Raw genomic sequence first — 21061 nt, forward strand, 5'->3', positions numbered from 1 at the left:
CAATAAATGTAATCCAGCATATCAACAGAGCCAAGGTCAAGAATCACATGATTATCGCCACAGATGCAGAAAAGGCCTTTGATAAAATTCAACATTCATTCATGCTAAAAGCTCTGGAGAAAATAGGAATAGAAGGAACATTTCTAAAAACAATAAAAGCCATTTATGACAGACCAATAGCCAATATTATACTTAATGGGGAAAAGCTACAACCAATCCTCCTAAAAACAGGAACAAGGCAAGGATGTCCACTGTCTCCACTCCTCTTCAACATAGTCCTAGAACCCTTAGCCAGGGCAATAAGGCAAGAAAAAGACATTAAAGGGATCCGCATAGGGAAAGAAGAAGTGAAACTATCCCTTTTTGCAGACGACATGATACTATACCTCCACGATCCCAAAAACTCCATCCCCAAACTTTTAGAAATCATAAGTCACTTCGGCAAAATAGCAGGATACAAAATAAACCCACAAAAATCAGTTGCCTTCCTATACACTGATAACGCACAGGAAGAGAGGGAAATAAAGGGAGCAACCCCATTCACAATAACCTCCCAAAAAATAAAATATTTAGGAATTAACCTAACCAAAGATGTAAAAGAACTATTTAATGAGAACTATAAAAAGTTAAAGAAAGAAATTGCAGAAGACACTAGGAAATGGAAAGACCTCCCATGCTCCTGGATAGGCCGACTTAATATAGTAAAGATGGTGATACTTCCAAAATTAATATACAAATTCAATGCAATTCCTATTAAAATCCCAATGACGTACATCACTGAAATACAGAAAACAGTCCAAAAATTTATATGGAACAACAAAAGACCTAGAATAGCCAAAACAATTCTAGGGGATAAAGACAATATGGGAGGGCTATCCATGCCGAACTTCAAACTCTACTACAGAGCTATAATCACAAAGACAGCATGGTACTGGCACAAAAACAGACCCGAAGACCAATGGAACAGAATAGAAGATCCAGATATAAATCCACAGGCCTACAGCCAGCTGATATTCGACAAAGGAGCCAAAGACATACAATGGAAGAAACACAGCCTCTTCAACCGCTGGTGCTGGGAAAACTGGGCAGCCACATGCAGAAAACTAAAAGTGGACCCCAGCCTATCACCATGCACCAACATCAACTCAAAATGGATTAAAGACCTTAACATTAAACCTGAATCTCTGAAACTACTGCAGGACAGAGTAGGAGAGACACTTGAACTAATAGGCACAGGAAGGAACTTCCTGAACAGAGTCCCAGGGTCACAACAAGTTGGAGAGAGACTCGACAAATGGGACTACCTTAAAATAAAAAGCTTCTGCACAGCTAAATCTATCGCAACTAAGCTAGAAAGACAACCAACTAATTGGGAAAAAATATTTACCAGCAATATATCAGACAAGGGGTTAACATCCTGTATATACAGGGAACTCAAGAAACTAATCCCTCCCAAACCTAACAAACCAATTACTAAATGGGCAAGGGAACTAAAGAGGGACTTCTCAAATGAAGAAATAAAAATAGCAAAGAAACACATGAGGAAATGTTCATCATCCCTGGTGGTGAAGGAAATGCAAATAAAGACAACCCTGAGATACCACCTTACCCCAGACAGAATGTCCCACATCCACAAATCAGCCAACGACAAATGCTGGAGGGGATGTGGAGAAAGAGGAACCCTATTACACTGCTGGTGGGAATGTACACTTATACAACCACTTTGGAAAGCAGTCTGGAGGGTCCTTAGAAAGCTAAAGATTGACCTCCCTTACGACCCAGTCATACCACTTCTAGGCATCTACCCTGAACAACAGGAACCAATATACAAGGACACGTGCACCTCCATGTTTATTGCAGCACTGTTCGCAATAGCTAGGATATGGAAACAACCTAGGTGCCCCACCACAGATGAATGGATCCAAAAATTGTGGTATCTATACACAATGGAATATTATGCAGCCATTAGAAATGACAAAATAATGGCATTTGCAGGGAAATGGATGGAGCTAGAAGGAATCATGTTGAGCGAGGTAAGCCAAGAACGAAGAGACAAACGGTACATGGTCTCCCTCATAAGTGGATGCTAAATCCAAAAGGTTAGTGATACGACAAAACTAACAGGACTTAAGAAACAAAGAACTCCCGCTCATCTGGCTGAACCACTACTAAATATCCTCATGCTGCTGATCACAAATATGGTATATAACATGTGAACACTGTTATATATTACAGACTGTGGTAGACAATTTGCTCCAGGGAAGTTAGAATGAACTTGTGACTTTGAAATTATGTAATCATTTAATCACAATCAAAAAAAAAAAAAAAAAAAAAAAAAGAACCTCGGGGAAGGGAGGGAGGGAGGGGATGGTAGGGGGAAAACAATGGAGGGGGTAACAATGTTCAAGAGGAAGTGTACTCATAACCTCACTCATGTAACTGTGACCCTCTGTATAGTAGCTTTACAATAAAAAAAAAAAAAAAGTAACTGCAAAGGTGAATGGTCAAAATTGATACACATGAACAGCAAATTACCTCCTCTTTTGGTTCTTCTACTGTACTGTCCTGTCTTCAACAAATATTTGTTCCATATTTAAAGGAAAATGAGTGTAAAGCAATTCTAGCCTAATGGGACCAGAACATATTCCTCTGTCAGTAACCGTCATAAATTAAAAGCAATTGCATTATCTCAGTGGTAGAGAACAAGAAGCACTGATGTAACTTGTGCACTGGTGGAGAACAGCTGACATGACCAGGGCCCCACTACGGCAGACTAATTCTCTTGTCTCTCATTGGGCCAAAGGCTAGCTGACATACTCTTTTCACATTCGTGGCAGAGATACAAGAGAGCAACCCATAACATGCGAGCAAGAACCAAGATTCTGTGGTGGGCAATTTCTTAGATCATGATTGGCCAACATGAATTTATGGCCAAGCTCTGCATCCATGATCAGGGGAATGGTATCCTGAATTAAAAATAATAAAGAGTAGATATTTCTGGAAATTAATTCCATAGGCACATCAAACTAGCAATGTAACACAATAAAGATCAAAAATTTCCAAAAACTGGTTTCATACAGACCATGTCCCTGGCCATAATTTATTTTGACTGTGAATATATAATGAAAAATAAAAGATAACCCCAAACTCATATATATATATATATATATATATATATATATATATATATATATATATATGCGCGTGCGCGCACACACACACACACACATGCACTTGCAAACAACCTCTAAGTAAGCCGTAGGACAAAGAATAAATCATAACCTAAATCTTACAATACTCTAAATTAGCTAAAAATTTAGGTGTTGAATATAAATACTTATGTAATTCAGCAAAAAACAGTAGGGGGTATTTATAATATAAGTGATTAGAACTGTAGAAAGCCAAAACTTAATTAGCTATGTTTCCAACATCAGAAGTTGGAAAAAGAAAAACAAATTCAAGGACTATGGATAAAAGGAAATCATACCAAAGATAGTATGAAATAATAGAAAAAACTGAGCTACAAAAGATTCATTAAAAAACTGATTCCTGAAATATATCAATAACATTCACCATATTTAGGTAGACTGAGGAGAAATAAGGATGGATAGAATTACTGAAAGGGATGAGAAAGGTATGGAGAGAAATAGAATTCAAAAATAAATTATGGATCCAATGGCATTTTAAAGAAGACAGAAGTGTGATTAAAAAAGCCTTTAATCTGATAAATTTAAAATTCAGAAAAATGGTGAAATTCATGATCATATTATCTATAACTTTCAAAACTGATTGAATAACCTATCAGATTTCTGTTGTATTAAAGATAACTAAAAATAAAATATTATCTCATCACAAGTACCTAATAGTTCCACTTAGATTTCACAACGTTTTACTGTAAATCATGCAACTGTATTTCCATAATACACAAACTTTTCCAAAGAAAAGAAAGTATTTTTCCATTTTATTCAATTATTCCAAAATTACAAAAGGACAATGGATTAGAGATATTGAAGAACAATTTCATACAATGAAAGTAATCATATTAATGATAACAAATGAGATCTAGTGATATAGAAAACCACACATAAAGCACAATTTTCTCCTAGAACTAAGAAAAAATGTTTACTTTAGATAATCTACAATAATTTACCATGTTAGAATATTTATGGACAAAACTGCCTCTGAAGCAGACACTTAAATGTTAGTTCTGATAAAAGTAAAATCTTAGCAGTTAAGCCTATTTTTAATTTATCATTAACTTATTACTTCAAAAATAACACACTTATGAAACACAAACATATACTACATAGTAGGAAATTATTTTTGGGTGCATCTGACCAAGAATAGCTAGCAAAAATAACACATACCATTCCTTGGGTTGAAATACCATTCTTGTTAAATCATAAGCAGGATAAGAATCCCTTCTTAGTATTTTGATTTCAGTATTTTCTGCAAATTCTTTATAATATACACAGATAGGAAAAACAAAATCTTCTAGGATTAAAAAAGCTAAATGAGGATTATCACAGGTGTTATCATTATTTACAGAGAAAATTTCACCAATCTATAGAGTTTAGCAAGGCTACTCTTTCAGACCAACTCATGGTAAATGAATACCTGTCTATAGAAATTTAACAAACAGAACATAGATTTTTTTCACTTGTGCATTCAAGAAAATAAAAAATAGCAATGCTATACTATTTGCCAGATATATTTTTGGCACCGGAAAAATAACACTGAATTTAAAAGATAAATATCCCTGCTCTTATGGAGCTTCCATTCTAATGGGAAGAAATAAAATAAGCAAGTAAGATATGTAAGGATATCTAAGTACTGCAATTAGACAGGAAAGAAGCCAGGAACATTGAGAAGCAACATGAAAGTTTAGATTAATTAAGCCAGGCACCTTAGTGCATATCCATAATCCCAATACATGGTTGCTGAGGCACAAGGATATCAGTTTCAGAGCCATCCTGAGCTATATAATGAGACTCTATATCAAAAACTATAACAATAAAGTACAATTTAAATTTTCATGGCCATGGGAGGTCTCTTTAAAATGAGAAACTAAATGATGGAATGAGCTATTCAGATTTCTTCAAAGGGCAGAAAAGTCAAAGAAATCAAGTGCAGATGCCTTAAGGCAGTGTTCTAGGACAAAGTGGGAACTAATGCAACAGTGATACTCCCAAAACAATCTGTTGGAAATAATCTGTACAATGGGGGGGAGGGGCAGATTGAGGGATGAGGAAAAAAGGGAGAATTATGAGGGAGGGGGTAACAAGTTAGACAAGAAATGTAATCACTACCTTATTTATGCAATTGTAACCACTCTGTTCATTACCTCAATAATTTTTTTAAATGCCAAAGGATATAGTTGCTACAGTTGAATAAAAGGTGAGAGAATAACAGGAGATAAGGGTAGAGAGGTGAGAAGGGACCAGAAAACACAGAGCTACAGAGGGTATGATGATATTACCTCTGAATCAGAGGAAGAGAAAGGCCACTGAAAAGTTTTTAATCAGGGATACATCAGGACAGACAGGAAATGTCAGGGATCAACATGTTGTTTTTTTTTATTTTTAAATATGAAATTATTTTATTCAAACAAAATCAAAAATAAAATCTGACACAACAAAACAATTATGAGCTAATAAATGTCTTCAGGAAATGACAGGGGTAACTTCATCTGACTTTTTGTTTTTTGGATCGACATGTTTTAAGGACACATTAGCTGTAGTGCTGAATGAAAAGTAAGGGAAAACAAACACAAACGCAAAGATAATTAAGAAGTTTCTTCGATAATCCAAAACAGAGATGAAACTTTCAAAAAATAAGGGGGTAACAGTACTGTCATATTTAGATATTTTCCAAAGATATAACTAAGCTAAATTATTTTCATATCAAATGTGAAGGAAGAGTGGGGGAGAAAAGGGGAAAGAGAGAGGACTCAAGGATGACTTTAGATTTTTTTTAATGTAAATGATTTCAAAAATAGAATTTCTATTGAGTAAGATGGAAAAGTTACACAAGACACAAGTGTAATGGGGCATCAATATCTAACTGCAGATGCAGACGTTATGCAGGCAGTTAAAAGCCCAAGAAATGAAACATCCTGGTAGTTACCAGCAAAATAGTAAAGTGAGTAATAGAATGGAGAACAGGCTCACTGCAGGAGAGAATGTCAAGGAAATAAAAGCTTAGTTTCATCCATGTGGATGTCTAAATTATGAACTATCAAACGGAGAAACCATTTAAAAGAATAACAGTGGAATAGGAATCTACTTTTATTTTGGTTTTGTTGACTGTCCTGGAACTGGAACTCAGGGCCTGAGCATTTTTGCTCAAGGCAAGTGCTCAAGGCAAGTGCTCCACAACTTGAGTCACAGATCCACTTCCAGACTTTTTGGTAATTTATTGAAGATAAGCATCTCACTGATTTTCCTGCGCAGGCTTGCTTTGAACCACAATACTCAGACCTCATCCTCCTGAGTAGCTACGATTACAAGACTGAGCCACGAGTGCCTGGCAAGGATTAATTTTTTTGTTAATCAGAGAAGCAGTGATTATTATAAAATGGCATAGTAGGTGGAAAGAAATCTGATCCTTATATTCAAGAAAGGATACGTTCATGAAGGAAGGAGAACTAGCAGTAATAAGAAGCAAACGAATTATGTTCTTAGTCTAAAGTCATGATTCAATATAAGGGTGAGAAAACAGATACTCCTACTTGGGCTCTGAGACATGTTGAACTAGGTTTGGCTCATACTGACTCAGGATTGCTGATAGTGGACATCAATTTCCAACTGGCCATTCAGTGAAGTGAGACTATAGCTTGAATGACTAGGGTATATTTATAGCACAGGAACTGGAAAAGACTGAAAATGCAGGCTTTTTGCATTCTTTTTCCAAAGAGTTGATTATTAAATATTTGCCAGAAACCCACTGGCATCAGAAGAACTATAATTAGAAGAAAGTTATGTATCTATTAGCATAGATAGATGAACGAAAGATGAAATACAGAGGGTTTTACTATTCACTGACTTTGAATTACAGTAAGTGCAAAATGTTTAGGGAATGCAGAAAACAGGAAGAAGAGAATGAGTCATGAAACACTGTGCAGGAAGAATTACAGTTCTATCAGTAAATGATGATATGAGGATACTAAAAAGAATATAGACAAAGGGCATGACTATTGAAGAAAGATTGAAGGAAGTCTTAGAAGAAGACAACCCAGGAATATATGTTGCTCAGAATCTCCCATTTGGCTGGGGCTAACAGAGATCTGATGTCTTGTAGGCAGGTGGTCTCATTCTGAGTTTTATGCTCTGTTGTCCCTTGCCAATGGTGCCCTGTAGAGATGTGGCCTCTTTCCAGGTTTGAGAATTCCCTTTCCACTCCTGCAGACAGAGGTGTGGAACTCCAGAGAGCGTTGACCGTGTACAGACCTCATAAGCTCCCTCTTGATTTCCATTAGAGAAGGCCTCAAAGGCAAGAAAGGAAAAAGTTATTTATTTTAAAAAATAATGCTTGTACTGCAAAGGCTTAACATATTTAGTGTCACATTAAACACAAACATGTATTAGATTTTCATAGAGAAAATTAAAATTTTTAAAGAAAGTCCAAATACATTGAAAGACTCAGTGTCACACTAAGCCAGAATCTCCAAAATGTTTTAACAAAACCAAAAATATTTTAATAAAAATCACAAGGACAAAAATTATTATGGAAATTAACAAGCCTATATATTTCACAGAGCAGTAGGACAGTATACAAATAGCAAAAACACGTCTGTAAATTAAAAATGAGTTTGAAAGATTTCATTTGAGATATATCCAAATGAAAACTATAATATTAAGGATTATTGTACTGACAGTGGACCAACATGTTGTTGGTTTGGATGTGAAGTGTCTTTCACAAAAGTTCATACAGTAGTGAAGGTTTGGTCCCTACCTAACAGATCCAATCAAGAAAAGACAACTGGATCATGAGACCACTAATCAATGGATTAATTCATGGATAGATTCATAATCTGATGGAATTATTGGAAAGTGATACAAGCTTTTGGAGGTGTGGCCTATTTAGAGGAAGTAGGTCATTTGCAAGCCTTTCAGAGCTGAATTTTGTCCTAACCTTTCTTTTCTTTTTTTTTTTTTTTTGTCAGTCATGGGGCTTGAACTCTGGGCCTGGGCGCTGTCCTTCAGCTCTTCAGCTCAAGGCTAGTGCTCTACCACTTGAGCTACAGCACCACTTCCAGTTTTCTAGTGGTTTATTGGAGATAGGAGTCTCACGGTCTTTCCTATCTGGGTTGGCTTTGAACCATGATCCTCAGACCTCAGCATTCTGAGTAGTTAGGATTACAGGCGTGAGCCACCCGCGCCTGGCTGTCCTAACCTTTCTTGGTCTCTCCCAGATTCCCAGTTGCCATGAGACAACAAACTTTGCTGGCTCTATACCCATCTACCATTATATGGTTCTCCATTACCTCAATAGCCCAGAAAATAGTTTATCCTGTGGACCCCAGTCAGAAAACACTGGAACCAGGAGTCAAATAAACCATTTCTCTTTTTAAATTGTTTAAGTATTGGTTACAGACAAAAAGTGACAAAATACACCTGAAAACTGGTTATGGTGCAAACCACAGTAAAAAAGAATGAACCCTATACTAAATAGTTCTGAACAAGTAATTATCTAAATCAAACAAAGTAAAATTTGATCCCAACTATATTCTACATTAAATAATTGATTTCAAGATAATTAAGTATTTTGCCTAGCTATTTAGGAAAGCAAAATTTTATGAAATGATATACTGATATGTTGTATCCCTACAAGGATGTAAGGAAGGGAAACTATAAAAGACAGAGATAGGAAGTAATCTGAGTGCTGGTACGTGGATTGGAGAAACAGCATAATGTCAGAAGAGTGTATTATTTCTTACCCAGAGAAAAAGAAGGCAGTAAAAGTCTGGCATTCAACCTAGCAACCTGACCACAGTGGAATCAACTAGGAAAATCTCTTAACATTTGAACCTTCAATTAAAAAGGAAGAATCAAAGAAAGTGAAAGAAAAATTCGAACAGAATGAAACCAAAACGCAACATATTAAAATATGTGAGAATTAGTTAAAATTATCTTGAGAAGGAAATTCATAGAAATCCGAGCTTATAAGAAATGCCTTAAATTCTAAGTTTTTAACCTCATCAAGGTATAAAAACCAAGAACAAAGTAAATACAAACAAGGGACCAAAGATGAAAGCCAAAAAGTAGAGGAAATAAAATAGTGTGAAAATGTAAAGAAAGAAAACTTGATTCATTGAAAAAGCTGGTAACACTGATGAAAAGACAAAAATCACAAAGATCATGAAGGAAACAAAAGATAAGACCAACTGATCCTGCAATCATTAAAATGATAATAAAAAGATACTATAAATAAACATCTTACTCATAAATTTAACAACTTAGAAGGAATAATTCCTCAAAACCCACAAATTTCCAAAGTGGTACTAAAATATAAATATCTGAGTAGTATATAATTATTCAAGAAATTGGATTTGTAAGTTACCCTAAATCCCAAACACAAATGGATTTCTCAGTGAATTTCACTATTTAAAAAACAAGTAATTTATAATTATTCATCAAAAATAAAAAAGAATAAACTATTGTTCCATACAAATGCTAGATGAATCTCAAGAAAATTATGCTGAGCAAAAAGTTGAAAAAAAAGTTAACTATACTGGGTTGTACAATTTCACTTAAGTAACAATCAAAATGAAAATGTTCTAGAAAACAAGATTAGATTAATGGTTTTTCAGGGGAGATATGGTGGCAACAGATGTATGAAGATGTTACTGTGACATATCTTGCCTATATCCATGTCACTATTCTGGTTGTAATATAGTAGAGTATTTCAAGACATTAAGGTTAAGGTAAACTGGGTAAGTGTTACACAGGATCTTTCTAATTTATATTTTTTAATTGCTTGGATCTTTAACTTAAGATCTACACAGTGGAATACAGAAGATTTCAAACAGAGTCTGTAAAGTATTGTATTCATATTAATTTCTTGCTTTAAATAATTACATTGTTCTTATGTAAAACAATGCACTTTCAGAAGGTTTTTATTTGGCACAGGGAAACAAAAATTCCCTAAAGAAATGTATGAACCTAGTACTTTCGACATTTATGTAGAAAAACTATTTCTTATATGAAACACAATGGTAACATAAAAAGTACTGATAAATTTTGCTACATTAAACTTAAGAATTTACATTCATTATAATATACCATGACTAGAACTAGAAATGGTAACAAATCCCTGTAAACCCAGATACTTAGGAGGTATGATGACACATGCCTGTTACACAAGCTATTAGAGAGGCAGAGGGAGTAATATCACAATACAATCCTGGCCCAGGCAAAAGACAATATCTCATTTGAAAAATAATCAAAAATCAAAAGAGTTAGAGCCATGGATCAAGTGTTAGAATGTATGAATTCAGTCCTCAGTAAAACACACACACACACACACACACACACACAAAGATGCCACACATAGAAATCCAAAGACATCATCTAGAAGAAGACTGATCAAGAAATTAGTGTCAAATGTCAAAGACAGACTTCAAATACACCTTAAAGTCCAGCAGCCTAAAAGAAAAGTGAGTAAAGTCTATAATCCATTAATTCACAGGAGTTAAAATATTAAGTACATATAATGGTAAGGGCATGTTCCATTTATATCAGAGAAATAAAAATTAAGACTTAATGAGGTAACAAATTTAATCAAGAGTGTGGCAAAAAACAATGACTGATAATAAAATGCTGAAGGAGATTTAGAGTATTAAGGTTTGTAACTATATCCAAATGGTTTGGAAAGAGTATGACAATGTGTAGTATATAGATATCCTACAGAAAGTATAAGAAAATAAAATATGGAACAATTTAGTTTACTAGATCAAGACTCTGGAAACAATTTGAAGATGCATGGCATCAGCAATGAATAAATATTACAGAATAAATGACTGCCATGGGTAGCAACACAGAAGAATCTAAAAAAACTACTAAATCAGAAAAGGAAAAGGAGGTTGCACATAACTACTCTTAATGCTTTCCTACCTTGTATTTTTGTTTTACCTATTTTGTATGTTATATTCAATTAAACACATGATACATTCAATTCAAACGATATTAAAACCAATATTAATTAAAAACAAAATTAAACATTTATTTTAAATTGGTTTAATCCATAATTTTATAATAATCAATATAATCAATTTCATAACTTGATATCTTAAAATAATATTGCTACAGTTATTTAGTAGCTTCAAAATGTAAATCCTGGGCAGTTTTTATTACAATCTACTTTCTGTGTTTTCTTCATGACCCATGATTATGCCTGCATAATTCAAAGTAAATAGAATTTAAAACCTGGGAATAATTAGAATCTCCTAATGGCATTTTTCTGTTTCACATTTAGTCTCTGTATGCAGGCAGGATGTATCAGCATAACATACATATTTGCTTAATTTTCTACTAAGAGAAGATTATAAACAAATTGGTTTAATCCTTTTCTTTTTAAGATGGTACAATATTATGAATATTTTAATTCATTTCCTCAGAGAGTTTTAAATGAATAACCTCAACTGCTGAAAACATTTAAAAACTTTTTAGAATGAAATTTTCCATTTGCATATGATCGTGGTCTTTCTTACCTTCTATATTTATTCAAAAATATGAAAAACTAATTTCTTTTTTGAACTTTATATATGAGAAATAAAATGATCAACATCTTAATACAATATTTATAATTCCTGGCAAAGTATCAACCAATTCCTTGCTGATTCCTGAATAAGAAGGACACAGGCAGAAGTAACAATGGCTTCATGGAAATATTCAAGAATAGAGCTGGGAAGGTGGCTCAGTGGTAGAGCGCTTGCCTTGCATGCATGAGGCCCTGGGTTCGGTTCCTCAGCACCACATAAGCAAAAAGTAAAAAGCAGGAAGTGGCGCTGTGGCTCAATTGGTAGAATGCTAGCCTTGAGCTGAAAAGCTGAGGGACAGTGCCTAGGCCCAGAGTTCAGGCCCCACGACTGGACCCAAAAAAAGAAAAAAAGAAATATTCAAGAATATACTACTAAATATAACTATACTCAGTACAATAAATAAGTTATCAGCATTTCAGTGGAGTAAAGTTTTTAAAGTGTTCTATTACCATGCTAGTGTAACATTATGCATAAAGACAGACACCATCATCCCAGAGTTAAGGATAACTTCATATTTTCATATAGTTGTATAAATAAATCTGTTACATCTAATCATTGATAGGTCATGAAGAAGATATTAGGTATGAATCTATTTTTTAGCCAAGCAAGGAGGTTACACACCTCAAGTCTTGATTACTCAAGAGGCTGAGACAATAGGGAGAAAACCTGAGTGTGTAAGTTCTAGACCATCCTGGGCATAATTGTGATTTTATCTAAAAAAAAAACTCCAGTTTTTCTTTACCTAAATCAAAATATAGAAGAATACTTATAAAATCTGACAGTTGTATACAATTTCAGTAAGCATGTGAGTACTTTCAGATTTAGAGGATGTATAAATCCTGAACATATTGAATTGGCCACCATAGTTTTCTAATCTCCACATTTCTACTTGGGTATAATCTAAGTTAGGGAAATTGTACCAGCACTCAGGGAAAGCTATTACTACATTATTCATACCATTATCTAATGAAGTAACTAAAATGTATTAAAAAGTAATAAATCTGGAAGGCTTTAAAAGAGTTCTATTTGTAGACTGACATACCATTCAAGACAAAAGAGAAAATGCTATAAAAATTAAAGTTCATTTTCCTTATGTTGTAACTATTTTTTTACTACAGAAACAGTCATTACTTCAGAATAAGTTATGTTATGAAAACTATGTGCAGGGTGGGGGGGGGAGGAAGGGGTGGGGGAGTAGGGGGAGGATGGAAAGGGATGGGAAGGGGAAACAAAGGAGGCTACAATGCTTGATAAGAAATGTACTCATTATCTTGCCCATGTAATTGTAACCCTCTGCTCAGTATTTTCACAATAAAAAAAAGAAAACTATGTTACTGATATTAAATGTATCAATAACACAAAAAAGTCTTAGAGATGGAAACATGGAAGTAATACACCTGTTAGTATAGGTGATAAATAGTAGATCTAAGTTTCACACACAGATACGATTTCAGAAAAAATATTCAGACTCTTAAAACAGCATCTGCCAAAGCTCATGCAACAGGAAATAATATGCTGGGCAAAAAAAATGAATAATAATAGACTTTATGAAAGAATAAGTTGTGAAAAACCTAAATGATGGCTAAAAATAGCATATTTTATTATTCAAGTTAACATAAATGGATCAAAATGAAAACATCCATAGCATGTAAAAATTCACCCATAGTTTGTGAGAAGCTGCTATGCTAATTGCCATATTGGTAGTATGAAGTCAGTTTCAAAGACATTTCTATTGATAAATAAACTACTAAATCACTCAAAAATAATGATTTACAAACTAATATTAGCATTTGAAAGGTAATTAAGGGTAACAATCTAAATGTTAGCAAAAACTTTTTTCTCAAGTTTTCAATAATTGTTGCAAAACCAGCTCTTGCCTGAGAAAACAATCAAATTGCTTTAATTGCTTTTTAATAGCTCTTCTCAAGAATTAGGAAACTTTATACAAATAAAATCACGTGACAATTTCACAGACTATCATTCTTTGGCATTTTATTTTAAAATATAATTTATTTTCATCTTTTGATATATATATCAAAGTCTTAATTTATATACATATACATATATATATATATGGTAGGCAATGTATACTCTTCCTCTCCAATATGACCTCTGTTTCTATCCACCCAAAGTATCAGTTTTCTGCCCAATCTCTTTAGTGAGGTACCATCTTAAACATTTTAAGAAGACAGTGAACTTAGTGGTAAAGGCATTCATAGCATTGTGCTGCCAGCATCCTCATCTATCTCCAGAATATGTATGGTGTAACATTCAGACTCTATGCCGACTAAACACTAGGTCTCCATTTCTCCCTTCCCCCATGCTTACATGTCATTTACTTTCAGTATGTATAAATTTTACTTCTTTAAGTATAATCTACGAATCCATTTTAATTTGCTAATTTGTTTTGCTTAACATGATATCCTCAAGATTCATCCATGTTGTGACATCCGCTACAAGTTTCTTACCTTCCCTTCTGCTCTCCTCATTTCTTTTCTTTCTTCTTTAGCCTTTTCTTTTTCCTTCTTCTTCTACTTTGCTTGATTTCTAACAAAGGATCATTTTAGGTAAGCACTCTACCACTAAACTACACCCTGAGCTTATTTTCTGAGATAAGATCTTGCTATTTAGCCCACGCTGGCCAAGAACTATATAAATATATATCACAGGTATTTCAAACTCACAGTCCTACCTCCACCTCTCCAGTGCTAGGAATATAAGCATGCATCATGACACCCAGCAGAAATTTCTTCCTTTTAAATGTCGATATTATTATAGGTTGTATATTTACATATCTACTGATAGACACCTAGATTGTTTCCATGTTTTATTTGTTGTTAATAGTATGTACTTGTATATCGTAATACAAATAGATTTTCAAAATTCTGCCATCAGCTCTATGAGGTATACAACCAGATGTTTGTTATATTACATGATAATTTTATTATTTATTATTTTAGGACATGCCATATTGTTTTTTACAAAGTCTACAATAGCAAATAAGGGTCTAATCAGTCCCACCTCAATAACTTTCTAATATAATCCACCAGTGTTGATTAATATTTCCTTAATGATTATTAAAGTTAAGCATATTTCCTTGTGCTTGCTACCCATTGCAAAATCTTCTTTTGAAAAATGTCTGCTTAAGCCCATTTTGAATTATTTCTTTATCATTTACTTTTAGGTATATGTTTGGACTAAAGATTTCCAGACAAAAAAATGATTTCCCCATATTCACAATACTTATTCTCTAATTCAGAAATAAAGTTTACATTGTAAGAATGATTTTAAGTAAATCTATTAACTCAATCCTACAGAAATAGTATATAAAAAGACAGGGATGATAGATGCATCCTCATCACCATATCCCCACTTAACTTAATTTGAGCTTAGTGGAAAATAGATCAATCTTCAAAAATAAATATGTACTACTTTACTTCTGATAAGGTAAAGTATAAATTTTAGCAAATATTCTAGGTCACATATTTATTTACAGGACTGTCAATGCATTATAGCAACATGGTTATAAATCCCCTTGTTAATAGTGATGAAATGCCATAAAAATGTTTCTGAACAAAGAAAATGCAGTTTTCAGTAAAAGAAATATAATAATTTTCTAACAACAATGGAAGTAATTGCAGACAATCTAACACATATGGAAGAGTTGACCATAATGTGAAACATACTGCCAGACAGAAAAGGGGAAAATATTAGTGAAAGCATAATTATATTCACTTAAAGCAATATCTTCCAACACAATTCACAGATAATCATGAAGCCCATGTACTCACAGAAAGAGAAGAGGTAGTCATCATCCTTCCTTCTGAAAGCCACCCTACAGAAACTTTACTTCTTTGCCCTAGTAACCTTTGACTCCTCCACTAGATCACTTTAGTAGAATGGGAAGAATGCTTCCTTCCACCAAGGCACAATGGAAATGCATCAACAAATTGAATGTAAGACTGTAGAATGGGAAGAATGCTTCCTTCCACCAAGGCACAATGGAAATGCACCAACAAATTGAATGTAAGACTGCATCTATGACTACTGGATTTCTCTGCCAGTTTGCTCTCAATTATTTAGTAAAAAAAATGGATTGCTGCTAAATAGTAACTGGAGAGGATCATTTAGAACCAAGCAAAAAATCATGTTGAAAACAAATGTCAAAAAAATGTTTTAACAATCTAAGATGATAGAACCACTTACATACTCAGACTTTTCAGGATTGAAGATATGGGTCAATTAACCAGGTAAAGAAATTCAGTCAATCACAATGCTAGCTAAACATGGCTAACAGTGAGTGAGAATTAAGAGGAGCAAATCGAATATGCATCATACCTAGAAATATACTGTTGAGCTTTGACTATTCTACGAATATTTTATTTCATTATCCCCTGCTCTAATATAATGTGTTAGAACTTGTTGCTCCTATATTCATATGGTTTCTATGGCTTCATCTCCTCCTAGAGAGCTCCTTCCTCAGGTATAAACTCCTACCCAATGGCCTAGGGTCTGAATTCTGGTAGCACTTGTTGCCCTATTATGTTTCCAAAATGAAATGTGTTGGTAATGTCTTGGAATTATTCAACTCTGTACTGTGTCATAGCTGTCTTCTGAGCTCTTAACCTGCTCTAAAACCCACAAAACTAGAACCACTTCATTAGTCACTGTGCCCCAAAGTATCTAAAATTGTTTTGTTTTTTTTGCTAAAATTCTGGCTGGTTTTCTAAGTATCTGGATGAAGAGGCAAAACATCAGAAAAATTCATTGAACAACTATTTTGGACCTGTAAAAGCAGAAAAGTAATTCTCCTGTATTTATTCTTCCCTTTTATAAAAAACAAAATAAAACGAAACAAAAAAAACCTACATGATGATGCTTTCGTATATAAACTAAAATTGCCCCTAAAGAACGTGGATAGAAGCTGGGTACTGGTGGCTCATGCCTGTAATCGCAGCTACTCAGGAGGCTGAAATCTGAGGATCACGGTTCAAAACTAGCCCAGGCAGGAAAGTCTATGACTCTTATCTCCAATCAACCACCAGAAAACCAGAAATGGTACTGTGACTCAAGTGGTAGAATACTCACCTTGAGCTGAATAAAGAGCTAAGGGACAGTGCCCAGGCCCAGAGTTCAAGCCCCATGACCAACACCCCCGCTCCAAAAATAGAAAGAAAATGGATAGACTATGTGGAATGATATAAACGTACATGTTGGAAGATGAACAAAACCAAGCCTGAAGTCAGACTACATACCTTCTTCACCTCTGGAAAAATCTGGCACTTTACCATCTGGGAAGGTGCGGTAGGCTATAAGGAAAAAGTAGGAAAGAAAAAATATAATAAAATTACAAATAAAGTAAAATATTATACAAATAAAGTAAATATACTAACGTATTTCCACCCTAAAGTTCGTACTTGTCCCCATTTACAGCCAAGGTTAATGTGGCATTGTGCTCAGTCTCTCTGTGGCTGTGTCACAGGGTCTCTGACAGATGTACTTTCACTGACCTGCAGAGTGCAGATCCCATTCTGACATCCAGCAAAAAAGAAGACAAATACCAGTCAGGAATTGTGATTATGACACAGAAGTGAATATCTTTAATAACAAGCCAGAGACTGTTTTATAACCTAATCTAGTCTCTATTGCATTAATATGAATTCTGACAAAGGATCACTAATCATTTGAAAGAAAAGCTATTAACAACATGAAATGACATGAAACAATGCAGAACAAGAGACTAAAGAAAAATAGAGAAGGAAATTCAGGAACAGAAAGTTACCTTTTTTTTTTTTCTTTATTTTTTTTGTCTGTCTTGGGGCTTGAACTCTGGGCCTAGGCACTGTCCCTGAGCTCTTTGGCTCAAGGCTAGTGCTCTACCAATTGAGCCACAGCCCCACTTCTGGCTTTTTTCTGCTTATGTGGTGCTGAGGAATCAAACCCATGGCCTCATGCATGCGAAGCAAGCACTCTACCACTGAGCCATCTTCCCAACCTTAAAATAATTTTTTTAAAGAGTCCAATGATGGCCCCAAGGAAATTTAGATAAGTATTACAGTAGTGAACACATGGTAAGCTTCTAAGAGAAAAGAACAATTGGAGAACACAAGATAAAGATTTTCAAAATACAAACAAACAACTTGACAATGATAAATTGGATAACACCATTTCCAAACAAGCACTTGGAAAGCAAGTTTGAGAGGACACAGCAGATGTAAAACAAAGAGACAGAAATACAGAAGAAAAATTAAGGTTTGTGAAACACTGATTTATAAAAGTCAAAATGTATGTATTAGGATTTCAAAATGAGTATAAAGAAATATTAGATTCAAATAAATAATAGAAAAACAAATTTTCTAATCTAAAGGAACACACCAGTCCTAAGATGGCAATGTTTTTATGTGAGGGATGAAAAGACACATACAAATGATTTCTTCTGACTAAATTCTGCTGAACTTTACAACTCTCTTCAAGCAGTAAAAGAAATAAAAATTCACCAAATCACCTAAAGAAAGATGGGGATATTAATTTGGAAGTTTCAAAGAAGTATCAAGATTCATTGCTTCCTATATCAAAAGGTAATAAACCACTTGCAAAATTTAAAGGATTTACTAATAATAGTTGACTTTTAAAAAGTGTTTGCACATATAAAATATATACAAAAGAGGATAGAAATGAGATGTATATGTGAGAATTTCATGACAAAAAGCCTACTTGTGAGTCGCACTTGCCCAAGGGTTGGGGAGAGAGTCATAGTGTGAAACACTGTTTGTGGCCCTCTAAAAGGTGACCTTCCCCTCTTTCTTTCCAGGGTGATTATTTGTAATTTGTAATAACAGAAATCACAGTGTGAATTAGTATCTAATTTCCATTTTATGCCAGGAAAGTAACAACCTTACTATGGATGAAATCATATTTCCCTTCCAACAGTGGCACCAGGAAATCTGGCCTAAAATTGTTTCTTTTCTCTTTTTTTTATCCAGTGGTTTGCTCCTGTAAACCCAGCTATTCAGGAAAGAAAGATCAAGAGAATTACTGTTCAAAGCCAGCCTGGGCAATATGTTGAAAAATCCCATTCTTAATCAATAAACCAAGCTCCTATCATCTTAGCAATGCAGAAATGTAAGAAGTCTGAATCCAGAAAGAAGCAAAATTTTGAAACAAGTGAAAAATACCATGTTATAAAAAAATTAAAAGCAGCTAGGGCATGGCTTAAGAGTCAGCAGTCACCATGCCTAAGCTCTTGTGAGGCACTGAGTTGGGTTTTTTTTAATTGTGAAAATACCACACAGAGGGGTTACAATTACATGGGCAAGGTAATGAGTACATTTCTTATCAAGCATTGTTGCCTCCTCCTTTGTTTCCTCTTCCCATCTTCCACCACCCCCTTCCTGCCCCCCTTCCCGCCCCCCTCCCAGCCAAAGTTGTAAAGTTCATTTTTCGACATAACGTCATGTACATATCGTTGTTGCAATGGGTCCACCTGTATCCCCTCCACAAATTATGCCAATATCAAAAGACATTGCCCCATTTGCTAGGAAATGGAAAGACTTGGAAAAATTATATTTTTATTTATTTATTTTTGGTCGGTTGTGGGGCTTGAACTCTGGGCCTGGGTGCTGTCCCTGTGCTCTTCAGCTCAAGGCGAGCGCTCTACCGCTTGAGCCACAGCACCACTTCCGGTTTTCTAGTGGTTTATTGGAGATAAGGGTCTCACAGACTTTCCTGTCCGGGCTTTGAACTGCGATCCTCAGATCTCAGACTCCTGAGTAGCTAGGATTACAGGCATGAGCCACTGGAGGCCGGCTTGGAAAAAATTGTATCAAGTGAAGTAAGCCAGGCCCAAAGAAACATAGATCCCATGGTTTCCCTTATTTGCAATAACTAGTATATGTCTGAGACAAGCAGAAACAGTGAGATAAGTTGATGTTAGGCAAAATGAACCCCAAATAAGGACTCAAATGTTTTTTTCTTTCTTGCTATTGTTTCAAACATATTTATAAGATGATTTCTTTGTTGCTTTGTATGTCCCTCCCCCATGGTATAACCCCTGTTTTCACTGTATTTGAGGCACTGAGTTTGGACATAGCAGTAGCACCACAGAAAAAGAAAGACAGGTATACAAGACAATAGCCTGGTTAAAAACAAAGCAAAACAGCAACAACAAAAAGCACGCAAGTAAGAAAGAAGCTCAGTGGTGTAAGCTTATGAAGTATATGAACAGACATCTTACTGCGAAATACTGTCCAGAAAAGGGAATTCTGAGTTGTTAGTAGGGGACTATGAGGAGCTTATAACAGTGTTCATCAGTGCAATTGTTTCAGTATCTGGCAGATACAAAGAACTCAACCATCATAAGGAAGTTCAAGTGTAATAATAATGATGACTTCTGTAGCCCTCTTAAATTTCTTCTTTCTCTGACATTGATATGGACAGTTAAACCAAGAAAAGAAAAGAAGGAAAGACACACACATAGCTAATATAAATACCTCAATGCCCTTGCAAGCCCAAAAGTGTCCTAGATAAGGTATGAGATATTTAATTCTAAGTCAAATGTGGAGCTTTACTGTTACAAAAAGCTAGACAAAGTCAATTAGTAATCTGAGCCTTTAATAATTATCACAAAATCAGAAATTAATTTTTCCCAATCATAAGGGTTGAATTTCCTCTACTGAATAGCTTTAGTTCAACATGTTGCATAAATCTAAGCCTGGCACTAGTGCTTATGGCTGTACTCCTAGCTACTCAGGAAGATGAGATCTGAGGGTCACAATTCAAGCCAGCCTAGGCAGCAAAGTCTGTGAAACTCTTAATTCCATTTAGTTACCAAAAATGCCAGATGGCTCAAGTGGTAAAGTGCTTGCTTTGAGTCAAAAAGCTTAGGAACAATTCCTAGGCTCTGAGTTCAAGCCTCAAGACAGGCAAAAAAATAAATAAAAATAATTGTTAGTGTAATGAATAAACTCAAAAGTCCTACTTTTTAAAGGTTTTGAATATTGGTACATGATATTGTTTGATATTTTATAGTATACTACAAAAAATGAGAGTCAGACCTACTAAATAGCAGGTATTAGCACCATCTAAGAATAATATATTACCGGGCTGGGAAGGTGGCTCAGTGGTAGAGTGGTTGCCTTGCATGCCTGAGGCCCTGGGTTCAATTCCTTAGCACCACATAAGGAAAAAAAAAAAAAGCTGGAAGTGGAGCTGTGGCTCAAGTGGTAGAGCACTAGCCTTGAGCTGAAGAGCTGAGGTACAGTGCCCAGGCCCAGAGTTCAGGCCCCACGACCGGACCCAAAA

At 34.9% G+C, this 21061-nt stretch overlaps 1 protein-coding gene across 2 annotated transcripts in view; it reads right to left on the bottom strand.

Annotated features, from left to right (window-relative positions):
• Positions 1–21061, bottom strand: part of Spag16 (sperm associated antigen 16) — a 775603-nt gene that overhangs the window by 699723 nt on the left and 54819 nt on the right. The window contains exon 10 of one of the 2 annotated variants that reach the window (XM_042679126.1): positions 17017–17070. The exons of the other annotated variant lie outside the window; for it this stretch is intronic. Within the exon in view, the coding sequence (XP_042535060.1) occupies positions 17017–17070 (54 nt within the window). The remainder of the gene's footprint in view (positions 1–17016; positions 17071–21061) is intronic. 2 annotated transcript variants of the gene reach the window in all.

This window comes from Dipodomys spectabilis, unplaced genomic scaffold, assembly GCF_019054845.1.
Source record: "Dipodomys spectabilis isolate Male_0828 unplaced genomic scaffold, ASM1905484v1 ptg000051l, whole genome shotgun sequence".
In the NCBI taxonomy this organism is placed as follows: Eukaryota; Metazoa; Chordata; class Mammalia; order Rodentia; family Heteromyidae; genus Dipodomys; species Dipodomys spectabilis.